General features: G+C 43.5%; 1 protein-coding gene across 9 annotated transcripts in view; it reads left to right on the forward strand.

Annotated features, from left to right (window-relative positions):
• Positions 1 to 9,860, forward strand: part of DOCK3 (dedicator of cytokinesis 3) — a 189,303-nt gene extending 179,443 nt beyond the window's left edge. For 6 of the 9 annotated variants that reach the window (XM_064667892.1, XM_064667899.1, XM_064667900.1 and 3 more), the window contains 4 exons: positions 801 to 888; positions 4,143 to 4,265; positions 4,821 to 4,903; positions 5,386 to 9,860. In XM_064667892.1, coding sequence (XP_064523962.1) covers positions 801 to 888; positions 4,143 to 4,265; positions 4,821 to 4,903; positions 5,386 to 5,892 — 801 coding nt within the window. In that variant the 3' untranslated portion in view covers positions 5,893 to 9,860. The remainder of the gene's footprint in view (positions 1 to 800; positions 889 to 4,142; positions 4,266 to 4,820; positions 4,904 to 5,385) is intronic. The other 3 variants (XM_064667897.1, XM_064667898.1, XM_064667901.1) reach the window with 1 other exon arrangement.
• Positions 9,861 to 15,523: the final 5,663 nt, after the last annotated feature.

A 15,523-nucleotide genomic window follows, 5' to 3' on the forward strand; every position in this document is an offset into this window, starting at 1 on the left:
TTTCAGAGGTGACGCAGAACTTTTCCTATTAATCCCTCCCTGGAGTCACCCACTGTGGCAGTCAAGTGATAGAAATTGTAATGACTGTTAAAACTGCAGATACACCCTGTAAAAATGAACTCTCCTTATCTTACTTCCCAACTTTATCCTGTAAGCCCTGGTCCTCTGCAAGTCATCATACCATTTTATTTATTCATTTTTTTAGAACCACAGCCATCCTGCAGTCTAGCCTCAAAGTTGATTCTAAATAGCTTTATGGTGATTTCCAGAGGTATCAAAAAACCATGAGGGGCTGAAATAATATATTGATAGAGGCTCTCCAAACAGTCTGTGCCCACATCTACATTTGTCTCTGGACAAATTGAAGAATTCAGAGCGTGCATTTAAATCTGGCCCCAACCTGCACTTGTGAAGGGAATCTCCTGATCATGCCCACTTCAACTCACCTCAGAGAACTGTCTCAGAGCATGCAAACTCAAACAAAACCAAAGCCAAAGGTAAGCTCTAGAAGGGCCCAGGGTGCATTCCAGGTGATAAAGGGCACAAAGGCAGGCTAGAGCTCGTCTGAAATAACTCCTCCAGAGAACACAAGCTGAGGGACTGGGGGCCCTCAGCACTGTTACACCGTGGAGACCCACTGCCATTGCACTGCAGAACTTGCCAATGCAGGCACGGCCTAAGGTTCCCTTTAAAGCTTTAGATGAACTTTCTTTGCTTAAGAAAAGTGAACAGAAAGCCCCCGTGTTGCCCCAGCTGGTCTGTAACTTTTAACTCTTCTTTGCTGACTTTTCCTCCCTTAGCCTCCAAATTTCCAGCGCGCCTTGATCCAGCAAATGATTGGACCATGCAAACCTTGCAGTGATCCCAACCTGTCCGTGGCTGAGAAAGGTACTTCTCTCCCTAGTTAGCTGCTTGCTAAAATAGTATTCTTCTGGTCATGCTACAGCAAGTAACGAATGGGCTTCTGCATTTCCTGGCAGAGTGCATTCTCTCACGCTTTTCTAATTAACAGTTTAATTAACTGGGCCTTCTGCCAATCTGTAGTCATTTCAGAAGGGTGGGGTTGCACAAGCCTCTCTATTTCAGAAAGTTTTCTGAGTTTAGCACTTTGTTATTGAAACAAATCCTGCAGCTTTTATCAAGCAAAACTTCCAAAGCAGCAAATGAGAAAATATCTTAGAAAATGCAACATTTGGACCGTGTTTTTTAATAATGAGATATACTGGGTTTCTTAGGATGCATTTATTGCTCTAAATATGAATGTTCTTTGTAATCCCTCTCTGAGGTAGTTTTATATTTATTTAGCATTGGGAATATCTGCATTTTTAATTTGTTGCTCTGAAAAAAAAACAGGCAGAGGCCCTGCAGGGGAAAAAAAAACAAAAAAGAAGAGAAAGACTTTGTTTGGTGTAACAGAAAAGGAGGAGCTTGTGGAAGGGGTGCCATGGACAAAGCGATGGGCTCAAACATTACCTGAAAGGCAGCATTCTGAAAAAGCAGAAGAGGGCAAAATTCCTGAGTCAAAATCTGAGACAAGGATGCTGCCTAACCAAGCAACAGTCATGTCTATGGCTGGGAGAAATGGTATCTTAAAAGATTTTTAAGGCCAGGAAAGACCATTGCACCTCTCTAGTCCGACCTATAATACACTTGGATTTTTACCAATCTTTTTGTTTCAGTAACTGTGCCAGAAGTAAACTGTACCTTCTTGAAAAAAAATCCGAATTTTATTTTAGAATTTCTAGTGAATCAGAACTCCCTACTTTAACAATGTGACAGCCTTACAGAGCAGTCCAGATCAAAAACAAAAGCCAACATCCAGTTCTGATTAAATGCAGAATGATGACTTGATGACAGTAATGAGCAATGACAACAGAGAGTTAAGACTGGGGGGTGAGGGATTAAGAGCTCCATCTTAGTTTGAACCAAATAGATGCCAGAGATGGTGAGATCTTTATACTGGAGAGGAGAAAGATCTGGAAAAGGAAGGTAGATAAATATTTATTGCCTGTCTAGGAAAAAATACTTGGATTTGTATTTGTGGGAAATATTATACAAGAGTGTGGTATTCAGTGCAAAGAGATCAAAGATAGAGTCCCCCTGCAGGAGCCCAAAGAAGACACAGATATTGTTCCCTAGTTGTTTGTAGGGGCTGGTGGGACAGGACTCCCAGCTCTTGTGCCAGGCTGGTGGCAAAAATGCAGTGACAGGCACTTTTGGCAGGCCTTGAACCCACATCAGCCTTTGAAGTCAGGGTGCCATCTGCCTTGGATTTTGTTAACAGTCACAGCCATGAATTTCCCCCCCCCACCCTCCTTGCCCTGTCGGAAGCTCCTCTCAGTAATTCTCACTGACAGGGGTGACATCAGTCGCCCCAAGCAGAACGGTTCAAATGCAGCTTCCCTGCTAATTAAACTTGGCCACTGAGCCACTGAACACTGGTAGGGAGAGACATGGGCTGGGACAGAGCATGAGGAGCTCCCTGCTTAGGTTCTTCCCTGAAGCATCTTGGATAAAAGGCCAGTTTTAACAGGCAGCAGCAACTCTCCAAAATCATTTGACCTTCAGATGATTTCCAGCACTCCTAAATACTCATAACGCTGTGAATGAGGGAACAATAAGAAAATATAAATGGATTTTGCACTGGGATACCCTGTGCTCTTCTTCACATTCTTATTCTGCATCTCAGTGTTCAAAAAAACAAACAAAACCAAGCACAACAAGAGTTTTACAGTCCAAGCAAATCAGGTTTCCTCTCTTTATCACTTGATGCTGGGGTTTGCAGGCAAGATGAGTATAGCTGGCACTGCTGTCCCTGTTCTCTATCAATATTCTTAGTGTCTTCTTCATATTCCTTTCTCAGGTTGATGGTCTCTCTTTAAAAACATTTACTTTTATATTTTTATGGGGTTTGTTCTGCCTTATGAAGCTGTCACTTTGTGATCTTTTTTACTTTAGGGAATTTTAGGCCTTTGGGAGCCTGTGCTTGGGCTAAATCACAAACTAGGGAGAGAAAAAAAAAAAAAAGAGAAACCTTTCAAAATCATTTTAGAAAAGAAATGCACCAAAAATGGCTGCAGGCATTTTAATTACAGAGAAATCCTCTTCAGATGTCAAACTCCATGTTTATTTCTCCAAGCTTCCATTTTCCAAACTGAAGATGGAAAAAGCTATTTTTATCTCAGCTTTCATTGACAGGCTCAGTGAATTACTTTATTTTTTTCCTTTCCTTTGCTAATCTGAAGAAATTGCTTATTTGTTTTTAAACAAACATACAGTTATTGCACACCTCCTCTCAGAATAAACCAAGTCTTATTTGGAAGAAAGGAAGGTGCATTTTAATAATGCTTAAGGCTGACGGAATTCTCAAGATCTTGAAAAAGGTTCATGTTAGAAAGAAGCAGCTTCTACTTCTATGAAAAAAACAAGTTCAGGAAGATCATACCCACTGTGAGTTATATGAAGTAAATGTTCTCTCTGCTTCCTGATTCACAAAGACTTAGGAATTTCACAAGATCTGTTCAGGTGACTTTGTGATACAAGGAGGCCAACCTGCTGTCCTTAAATATTTTGTGATCTAAATTCTTGATCAGCTCTATAGCTTAGTAAATCCAGGCTTTGAAGTCATGATTTCTTTTGCAACGGATTGAGGTGTAATTTCCTTCATGTCCTTTATTCAGTCCTCCCTTACCCTGTAGTGCAGACACAGCCTGTCCTGTGTTTCCAGAGGGTTCTGCCACATGTTCCCTTCTGCTCTGTCACCGCTCACACCTGAGATACAGCTCAACTCACACCTGAGATACAGCTGCCCTTCCATCACTAGGATTTCATTTTTACCCACTTTCTGGCTTGCAAAAAAACCCTCCCAGAGTTCTACTGCTCTTCAAACTTGCTAGAAATGAGCCAAGGGGTGATGGAGGGGAGCTGGGCACACTAACCTTGCGATCACCTAACTCTTGCTTCCTTAACAAAGCCTCTGTAAACTTAACTCACTGTAGACTAGACAGTGCCTTTCTGTGCTTTCAATCCTGCCACTCACCAAGTCCCTGGAATCTGTCTCTCTGCTGCTGAAGAGCAGAATCTGCCTGGCCCCACAACCCCCCTGTAATGTTACCCCAGTTACATCTGTTTCAATCCTTCAGCTGTGCCAGCAGCACCCAGTAGCTGGAGCCTGGACAGCGGAACCCGGGAGGCCCTGCCATTCCTGTCTGCCCACGTTGGGAGCATCCTGGCCCCACCAGTGCCTCCCCGAAGCCTGCCCCATGGTAAGGACATGCCCAGCAGGCCTGCAGTCATGCACACATAAATCAGACCACCTAAAAGCTGACCTTAGCCTTTTTCCCCCCTAAAAACAATGAGAACAAAAACCCACAGTCTTTCCTGGTCTGCTAGGTTTCCAATTTTTTTTCAAAAATCTTCAAATTATTGCACTCCTTACAGCAGTGTGGACTTGTGCATATTTGGGGACTAGAATTAGGTGTGAGAGCACTGAAGTTTGGCTTGGTTTCTTACCAATGACCAACTTCAGCAGTAATTTAAGGTTAAAAAGCTATTAAAAGAAACTTCAAATGTTCATTGTTTACGAGCCTGTTGCCTTGCCATGAGATCCTTGATAACAGGGGTGGGTGGAAGTTTATCACTGCACTGAAGTTCTCCTTAGCAGTCTGTGTGTGTGACAGATGCACTCAGCAGTGCCCATCAGACAGGCAGCCCTAGGTTGGAGTTAACAGCATTTGGAGTTGTTACCTGGCATTACAGATCTGAACCCAGCTCTGTGGCTGCAGCACAAGTCTGCATTTCTGATCCTTGTCTCGTTCCAGGACACTACTCACTGCACTTTGATGCCTTCCACCACCAGCTCAGTGATGCTCCTCCTGCACTGCCTGCACGAACACTGCGCAAGGTAATGGCAGGGGAGCAGAGAGGGATGTAGGACAGTAAGAGACTCCCGGAGGAATCCCCCTCCTCTGCTCCCACCAAGCAGCTTCTGAATACAGAAACACTATTTCTAACATGGTAATAACTTGCACATGAGAAAAATCCACTGAAAGCTCACAACCTGCTCCAAAGTTGAGTTCTGTAGAAATAACTTAAGTGTTGTAGGCCCTTCCCTTTTCCTTCTTTGCACCATCTGCTGTGATTTCAGCACTCTGATCATCACCTCAGCTACTGTTTCTCTGACAGCTCTGGTGGTGTTGAGTGCACTTGTGTGCCCAAAAGTGGTATTTCTATACCTGTAAACCAATAATCATTGACATTCTGAAGACACATGGAATTGCTCTGTTGTTCACAACATTGTCAAAAGCTGAAATGGGGAACACCACACAAAATGCAGCATTGCCTCCTTTGTCAGTTTTAACCTGGTTTTTTTTTTTCTCCAAACAGTCCCCTCTTCATCCTATCCCTGCATCGCCCACCAGTCCACAGTCTGGCCTAGATGGGAGTAACTCCACTTTGTCCGGCAGTGCCAGCAGTGGTGTCTCTTCCTTGAGTGAGAGCAATTTTGGACATTCTTCTGAACCACCTCCTCGCACAGACACCATGGATTCTGTCCCCAGCCAGGCCTGGAACACTGATGAAGATCTAGAGACACCCTACCTCCCTGTCAGGTACAGTCTCTCTGAGCCTGATGTCCTGGAGTCGCTCAAATCCCAGCCATGCCGAAGCCACTCTGCTCCGTCTGGAGTCATTCCTCAGGACACCATGGACCCTCCTGCTCTGCCCCCCAAACCTTACCACTCCCGGCTGCCAAACATGGAGAACGAGGAGGGGATGATCATTGAAGATGATGACAAACACCGCCCCTTGCACCGTAAAGTGTCCCAACCGGTGAGCGGTGGAAAGGAAGAGCAGGCCAGGGTAGCATGGGAGCATGGCATCACTGAGCAGTAGGGACAGCTCCTGGCACACAGCTGGCATCGGCATTCCAGGTCTGGACACAACAGAGAGAGAGAGCAGGACTCGGAGAACAGCAAACCGATTTTCTACTGCCGCAAGTTTATGTCTGAAGCCCACATGAGCAACTGGGCCAGCATGGGAGGTTGCTGCTTTCCTTTTTAAGTTCTTTTTACACCTTTCCGTTCCGTTTTTTAACTTTCTGTGTAGTGGACAGTTTATTCCTTCTGCAGTTTCTTAACCACATCCTATGGCACATGAGCCATAGAGACTTGCAGAAGCTGAAAAATACGATTTTAAGCGGAGGGGGGAAAAGGGGGGAATGTGGCAAGTTTTGAAGCTGCTTTCCTCCCAGTTTGAGACGCACATGAGTAGAAGCAGTTGCACTAGGGACATATTTCTTTGCTGTACAGAATTGAAAGCTCATTGCTGAAATCAGGGATTCTATGAACTGTCAGGCTGGAAGGTGCATGAGCTGCAGGCAGTGGAAAGATGGCAATTCTAAGAAGAAATTGGCTCTTTTGAGAGCAGGATTGTACATATCTGTGCAGTGATCTCCCTGCATTGGTTCATAGGTGCTGAGGCAATCTAACCAGTGCTGATGCACTGATCTCCAAGGTATCATTTCCAACAAACTCTGCCTCCTTTGTTTTTTATGTACTGTTTGATTTCTTAAATTTTGCTTTCACTGGCTAAGCCAACCTGCTTTCTCATGGGAATCACGTGTTATTCATCTGTGCTACAGAATGAGAGGAGGTTGGTAGCCACTGGAGCTACAACCTCATTGTAAGCCTTTCCCATGCCCAGCTTTGGGCAGGCTGTTGACACCAGCATTTCTATTCCAGTTTAAAACAAAACCAACCAAATTTGAGTTTCTCATGCCACAAGCTGGTTGATGACCCAGCCAGTAAAGAAAGGGTGGCTTAAATGCATCATATCCAACACTCCTTGCCTCAGGGCTGAACATCACAATTCTCACCAATTTCCATCACCCAGGAGCTGAGATTCATTCCATATTAACTCAATATCCTCAGTCCCTCCCAAAAACTCACTGCAGCTGGTGTGAGAAGAAATCTTCCATCTCAGAGTAGACAGAAAACACCAAGACTCCAGCAATGCCCGGTATCCAGTGTACACCCCAGAGTCAGGGACCTTAAAGGCAACCTGTAAAGAACAAGTGTTTGTTTCCTCTTTTGCTTCTTTAGAATGTGTAGTGAGAGCTGCTGCTTCTCTCTTCTGGAGAGTTGATTTCTTTTTTCTTTTCTCCTCAGGCAGCAATACAGCCTTTCCCCATCCCATCTTTTTTTTTATGGATAGGCTCCAAAAAGAGCTGAAGAACACTGAGGGGTTGGGGAACAAACCACACCACCCAAACCAGAACTGTGCAGAGGTGAAGACAGTATGAGTCTATGACCACAAAACAAGCTTTTTAATCAGCATTTGCATAGTTCAGGAAAAAAAGTCTGTGGGTAATAGTGTTCTTTACAAAGAACAGATCTGGCTATAAGAAACCTTTTATTCCCGTTTTCATATTTTTCAAGAAACTTTCAATGAGGATAGTATAAAATACTTAATATTTTAAGATAAACAAGCTATGTTCCTTCCCCTTGCCATGCCCACACACATTTTAGCCTTCCTTTTAACCTTTTCACCTGCAGACTGTAAAGCACACTCCATAGGGTGGAAACAAACCTCCCTCTTTCCTACCACTGAAAAACCTGAAGCACATTCAAATAAGACACTTACCTCCACCATATAATTAGTGCCAGAAACAGGAACAGCACTCACCTTTCATCTTGAATTCTTGTCCTAACTGCTCAGTTTCTCCTGCTAAAAACAGCATAAAGAAGCAAAAAAGGATATTAAAAATCTTTTACAGGTCACCTTTAGCACTACCTCTAAATACAGTGACTGGGCAGAGTACATGGCTTCTGAACTGGCTAAAGATGGTCTGGCTGTATAAAGTCTGGACTCAGCAGTTGTGTGAACGGGATTTTAAGAGGATTTGTTTATTTTCTTTCTCCAGCTCTAGCCCATGCAAAACTACTGAGTTAAGAATTTGTTTCTTAAATGGCCTATTTGGCTGGAACAAAGTCTCTCTTGCTTCCTCTATTTTGTTACTAACACAGGCTGCTTGTAATCATTATAACCTTCACAATTAAGACAACAATAATAAAAACTGGCCCATAGTGAATGTTTCATCTCTAGCAGGAAGGAGAGTTTTCCAATGCGAGGACAGTCCTAAATGTTAAGGAACTAAGCTGGATCTCTGGTATAGAACATATATATGAAAACAAATTATGGTTTTGGTAAAGGTAAGTCAAGGTAATTCCTTAGAAATGGGTGATATGTTTTCACATATGCTATTCTCCAGTCCCACTGAGACTCTTCCAGTGAAGTTTTTAAAATAACTTACTATTCAGTTCCAATTCCCTTGCCCCTGGTTTTGTTTTTCTTTTTGGCAGCAAGACTAAAAGTAGTAAATGTAGTGACTTACCGAGCTTCCTTAACGTGGAAAAACCAGCAGGTCTAGCAAATAAAACTTTGCAGAACCAAGAATGCAACTAAAGTGGGACTGAGTCCCAGGCACCTGGAAAACCTGCTCACTAGAGCTCTAATCAGTCTCTCAAAACACATCATCCTGCTCTGATTAGAGACATGGTACAACAGCGTGGGGAGTCTGACATCCCCAAGTATTTGTAAGGGTTCAATCAGGTGATGTATACAAATACCTAATTTATGGCAGGTCCACACAAAGAAGGATGGAATAAATTGCTGAATTTACCAAATTTAAGCCTCTCTGGAGTTAAATTTCTGTTATGGTTCTGATATCTACCAAGTACTCTGCTTCCCTTTTCAGTGTTTGCCTTAAAGGGGACAGAATATAGAAAGACTATTATTGAAATATTGTGAATCTTGGAACTAATATTGCTTGGAACTACTTCTCTGTATGGTGAGGTGTCTTTTAGCATAGTACAACTCCACCACCAAGCTCAGTCCTGGAGTAGGGGGAAGCAACAGCAGTTGTTGCACTTGCCCAACGGGATTTGAAGAGTCCTTGTATAAACCACAGCAAGAGGATGTTTTGAACAGGACCTTGACATTTTATACCTAGCTCTAATTCAAACTTCAGTGTACTTGCCTTCATTGGGTTTTCTTTGCATAACAAAATAGCATGTGCATTCCTGAGAAAATTGGTGGAATTCTGCTATAAATCTCTCCATCATCCGTGTACCTGCTGGCCCCATCTGAAACAAAATTGAGAAGGAACTACAGTGATAGAAGAAAAGCACTTAATTGCTCTGAATCCTATTTTTTTTTTCCAATGGTTGGGTTGGTTTTATTACTGTGTACAAGACTCAGATTCTTTTTTGACTTTTCCTCTTTGTTTTTTAGCTTACTTGCCCTTTTTTAGGTAAGGGATATTGCATATCCTTTCTGTGGGAGTATCAGCCAAAACTGGGGAGGCTGGAGAGAGCAAGAGCCTTTGGGAAACAAATTATGTGATATTTAAAATTTCCTCTGATCATGCTTCTTTGTAAATACCCCCATTTGAATGCTGTGTATTTGTACAGGAAATTGAGCAAAAAATGTATAGATTGTGATGTCTGACTGGTATTCTGCCCTGTAAATGTGTTTTTAACCTCTGGCATTCTGTGCTTATTTAAAAAAAAAAAAAGGCAAAAACCTCTAACCACTTCTCTTTTGTGTATTCATGTTTAAAATAAATCGAAAACAGCTATCTTATCTATAATGGAAATCAAATTCAAAAGGAAAAATTAATTTGTACAAGTGTCCTAAAGGTACTTCATTGTATATATTGTGATAGCATGTTTCCAGAACCAACAAATAAGTGGTGTGAATTTTAGATGTAAATATCTGCCGTTTGTTTTGGGTTCCTTTCCCTTACCCCATTCACTCGACTGCTGTGATGTGGAATTAAAGATTAATACCTGATATTAAAACAGTGCAGCTGTATGTTCATTGCTGTCCTCCAGGCAGGGGTATCCATGGGCTGCTCCCAACATCCACAGGGGACAGGGGAACAGCCATCGCTTCCCACCTTCGGGGGCATGAGGAAAAGGGGGAGCAACCTAAAGGACCTTGTGGCTCTTGTGTGTGGTGAGGGAACAGCTTCCACGTTATTCTTTTAGCTGACAGTGTGTTATTTTATTTAATATTAATTTCCTAAAACAAGCATCAGGCATATCCTCCACCTGGTCTAGTCAGGTGAGATGTACATGGCACATGCAACAGCCCCAGAAAAAGTTTCAGAGACAAAGGGAATGGGATTAGCTCTCCAGCAGGTATCTGTGAAGTGGCTGTGTGCCACGTAGTTACTAGCTGGGGTCAAACCACCACTATCTCACTGCCTAGATAGCTACTTTTTTTTTTTGCTATAGTACTTGAAAACTAATAATTTTAACAGCACAGATGTGAAAAAAATAGTAGTTAAGACACGTAGGATCACAGGATTTTGGAATTCAAAGCTACAGTGGCTTCTACATATACATGCATTTTTTTCATTACCACTAATAAACCAGGTCCAAGTACAGGAAACAAAAAGTAACTCGTTTTATCTCTTGACAAACCAACAAAAAAACTCAATGAAACTTGTCTCAAGAGACATTTAGCAGGAAAACATAAAAAAATATGACTCTTCAGCTGGTCATAGTGTACATGGACTGGCATTCAGTACATACCACATACAAATACTGAGAAGAGAGAAGCTGTAACCAGGTACTTCAGTAGTGCATCTAAGACACCAAAGTGTGGTTTAGCTAAAGTGTTCACCTGATGCCCGAAGAAGCCTGTATCAGTCATGGCACTGAATCACAGAATCAGCCAGGTTGGAAAAGACCTCCAAGATCATCAAGTCCAACCTTCATCCAAATACTGCCATGCCCACTGAGCCATATGGTGAAGTGTCACATCCACTCATTTGTTTGAACACTTCCAGGGATATGATTCCACCACCTCCCTGGGCAGCCCATTCCAATGCTTAACCACCCTTTCAGTGAAGAAATCTTTTCCTAATATCCAACCTGATCCTCCCCTGGCACAGTCTGAGGCCATTTCCCATTCTATTGATGCCTTAAGCCCCTAATTTTTTTTTTATTTTTCTAATATTTGTAAGACTTGTAAGTTTTATAAGTAGTGGAAGTAGATTTTAAAAGCAGCAACCCCCCCCCTCCTTTGTCCCTTGTCCCTTTCCCTTTCTCTAGCACCCTTGTTTACACATTCCTTAACCCTCTTACCCCATTCTATGCTCCCTATATCAATCCTACCCCTGAATATAGCAGAAATGTTTAGTCTTTTGTCAAGGCAAGGCCTAGATTGTTGGCAGAACAGCATATCAGGGCCTAAACCACAGAATACGGTCAAGAATTCGGTAATTATGTACCCTTTGTGCTCTGATGAAGAGGAAGGTGGGATGAACAGGGGGTCCCAAAACCCCCAGACCCATTTCTCAGGGGGTGGACCTGGGGTGGACCAGAGTAAAGGCCACAGGGTGGACACATCTGGGATTGGATGGATGGGGTTATAAAATGTAACCTCTCAGGCACTGCCAGGGCGCGTTTTGTAACATCTTAGCCTTGGCAAAATAAACCCTTTCTTATCTCACCCCTAATTAACTGCTCTGAGATTTTTTCAGCACCGAAATTCCACAGCAACAATTGATAGTTACAGCTGGCTACAACCCCCTTCCAGGTAGTTGCAGACAGCAGTAACTGAACCTCCTTTTCTCAAGGCTAAACACCCCCAGTACCCTCAGCTGCTCCTTGTAGGACATACTCTCCAGACCCTTCACACTGTGTTCTATCAGACCCTTTGAGTCTGTTCCCAGCCAGACTTACCAAATATTAAATATTTTTTTCTGTTCAGATAAAAAATATTTTTTTAATTCAGATAAAAATATTTATTAACCAAGCATAGGAAATAAAACCCCCATTTGGCACAACAAAAGGTGCGTGAAGCCCTCAGCTTTAAACAAGAGTTAAAAAAATATTCTAGTTTCTGTTAAAACCAACAGAACAATTTTTTCAGTGCAAGTCAAATACTTTATTTAAGCCAAGGCGACATCAGTCAGATTGAAATATAAATCCCATGTCCAAACACCTCCCCTTATCTAAATAAGAAAACTTCAGCACAGTTTCAATATATGACTTGTGCGACTCACTCAATATGAATTTCATTATAAAGCTGATAAGAGGAGACACCAAACCTCTAGAAACCACTCTAACCTGGCTGATAAAATTCAGCCCTTCACACCCTCTGCATAAATGGGCCTCTATTTGTAGATGCCTCTTAAACCATGGGCACAGAGGCACAGCATTTAGGAGGAAGAGGTCTGAGCTTGTCTGTCTTGACTGTTAGGAGAAGGTTCACATACCACTGCTTGCTTTTCACAGGCTTTACTGTCAATCCCACATACATTAAATTTGGAATAGCAGATCTATTACACTTGAGCTTCTATTCAGCATTCACTCACAGCAGTACTACATTCCCTTTTCCCAAACTAACCTGGTTTCCCCTGCACCCTGACAGGACCTACTTCTTTATCCCCACAGACCAACACCTGAGGCTGAACCCCTTCATCCAACAGATTTGTGTTCTCGGACTGCAGAGCCAGCACAGGTCCAGCCCACACTGCAGCCTCACCATGAACATGCAGCTTCCTCCACTCACCTAACAAACCTCCCAACAACTCTGATCCCCACAGAGCCACCAAGCCCAGTAACATTCCGGCTCACTCCGAACATGCTTCCAAAACACTGACCAGAAGTCACTAGAGGTTTACTCCTCACTCACCCCCAAGCTCCACCTCTAAGTCTGGGATCATTCCCCAGCACAGTAACTCTCCTAATTCCCAGGACCTCACTTTTTCAGTGCTCTTTGCATTTAGTTCATGCTCTGACCAAACCCAGAGCCAGACACTTCACAAGCACAGGGAACAAACACAACCACCTCTGTCCCTCCCAGCGTCCTGCAGGTACAGCAATGGAATGGACACAGCACTGGGACCTCCCCAGGAGAGAGCTAACACTGTGTTCCATCACTAACTGCACAGTGTGGGACAGCAGTGGGAACCCTGAGCACTGGCTCCTGCACCCTCTGCATCTTCCTAATATCGATGTAAAACTCCACAGATATTTTGTCTATCTTGTTCTCACACACAAGAACTCATCCCTTTGTTCTTGTCAGACTCTGAAGAGGGAATGAACTGATGTGAGTATCCTCCTGCAGCTGTAGGTTTAGCTCAAACATTAAAATGTGACAGTAGAAAGGAGCTAAAGCTTCCTTAACAACTAAGAAGCTTTAAACAGTAACACCAGCCAACTTTTCCATCCAGAATTAAATCCTTAACCCAATCCTTTTTTAAAGGACAGCACTAGGAACCACGAATCTAGATGCAACTCCAAGAATCGTGAGCACATGACACTGCAAAAATGTATCTGAGGCTCAGCCAGTGTTCTACTACCAGTTACTGCTTACACATGAGGAAATTAAAGACCACATTTAAGAAAAAGAAAAGTAGAAAAATAGGGTTTTAATTTTTCAATACCCCTCCAACTTGAACTGGTAGCAGTCTGAATGTCCCAACAGCACCAGCTCTCCATCACTCAGGTTTCAGACAGAACAAATCCCTAATGCTCCAGAGAGACAGTGGCTGGAGGGTGATGGAAGGAACAGAGCCCCAGAAACCTCACCATGGATCAAAAAGAAGCAGAAGGTAAAATGAAGGCAATCCTTCCTAGCTGCTGGAACATTGGAAAGTAAACCATAAATAAAAAGGAAAAAAAAAATGTTTTTTTTTCAGACCCAACTGAGGATCCCATATTGAAATAGAGAGAGAAGCTCATTTCCCAATCCAAAACCAAATAAAATTGCTCCTATCCTGTCACACAGTCTGATCTATAAAAATGCATAAAGCTCCTACTTTGTTTGAAGATGTTTCATAATTGCACTACTTTGGTAGTTAAACTTCCTCCTTATTGTGAAGCTCCCAAATTCTCTTAATGCCAAATTTAAGCCCTACTTCCAATTAATTAATAAGCACTACATCTCAGGGCTCTTTTGTCCACTATCCTGATAAAAAATAAAGGTATTTTAAGCCACCACTTCTCTGCACAGCTAAGCAATCAGCATGAGGTTTAGAAAAGCCAATATTCTTCCTAAAGTGCACTGATATTGAGTAATTCTGGGAATCATTATGGACTGAATTAAAAATAAATGAACAGAACAAGTCAGTAACATTATTACTGACCTTAATAAACAAATTTAGAGAGATTACAACATCTAGAAAGGTGCAAAACCACCGTTCTTGACAAACACCTGTGCTGTATTCACTCTGGCAAGACACAGTGTCCTAATTAGCGTCACCTGCTGTGACCGTTGCTGAATCACGTGCTCCTCCTCCTCTCACCTCATCAGGCTTATCATTTGCAGCTGATGACCTGCACGTGTCTGATTAGACACTGAAAATTTCCCCACAGCTCCCACCATGGCTTTGCTTGGGGCAGGGACAACCAGGCTGCCTCAGGAGCCTTTCTGGGCCAAGAGAGCCCACCGAGCTCCATGTGGGGTCCCTTGCTGTAGCACAGGACTGTGTGATTTTGCCTCTCCCTTCCTTCAGTGGAATGATATCCCAGACACACACAGCCCCCAGGGAACTATTAACAGATGTGTGTGCTCCTCCCCCCAACTTCGGGACATTTCAGTTATAAGCTCACAGGGTTGAGGATTGTTCAAGGTAGTTCCCAGCACATCCTGTGAAGGCTTTGGGAACAGAATGGCAATCACAAAAGGTTTTCAGTTAGAAGGGACCCACAAGGATCAGCAAAATCAACTCCTGGTCCTACACAGGACAATCCCGAGAATCACACGATGTGCCTGAACAAAAGGTGATTGGCCCAGTGACTGGGATATTAAGTTGGAATTTTTAAAAAAATAACAGTAATATTTTCTTTTTACTTGACTCTGCAAAAACACCCACCCAAGAAGCCAGACACAAGCTGCATGCTGGTTGTTATTTTAACCTCTCAGCTCTCAGCTGTCCCACCTCAAAGCACCCAGTCCTTGGACCTCACAGGGGGTGCCCAAAGCCACTGAGCCCATCTCTGTCCGTCCCATCCCCTCACAGGACACATAGTCATAGAATCATAGAATGTTAAGGGGCTGGAATGGACCTTAAAGACCATCTAATTAATACAACTCCCTGCCATGGGCAAGGGACACCTTCCACTAGACCAAGTTGCTCCACGCCCCATCCAACCTGGCCTTGAATGCTCCCACGGAGAATGGGCAGTTTGTGTCAGGGCCTCACCACCCCCACAGGGAAGAATTTCTTCCTACTATCTCACCTAAACTTTCCCTCTTTCAGTTTGTACCCATCACTCCTTCTCCTAACTCTGTAGTTCCCAACGAAGAGTCCCCAAGAGCCACCCACCCCGCCAAACTCCCTCCCTCCCCAGACAGATGCAGACACGACCCCACTCACCCTGAGGTGCCACAGAGCCTCACACATCCCCTCTCCCCGCGGTGCCGCCCCGTCCGGGCCTGTGAGGCGGCCCCGGCGGGCGGTGCCTCAGACCGGGCCGGCCCCGCCCTCCCGCAGGTGTGAGGA

The sequence above is a fragment of the Pseudopipra pipra genome, chromosome 11 (assembly GCF_036250125.1).
Source record: "Pseudopipra pipra isolate bDixPip1 chromosome 11, bDixPip1.hap1, whole genome shotgun sequence".
NCBI classification, from domain to species: Eukaryota; Metazoa; Chordata; class Aves; order Passeriformes; family Pipridae; genus Pseudopipra; species Pseudopipra pipra.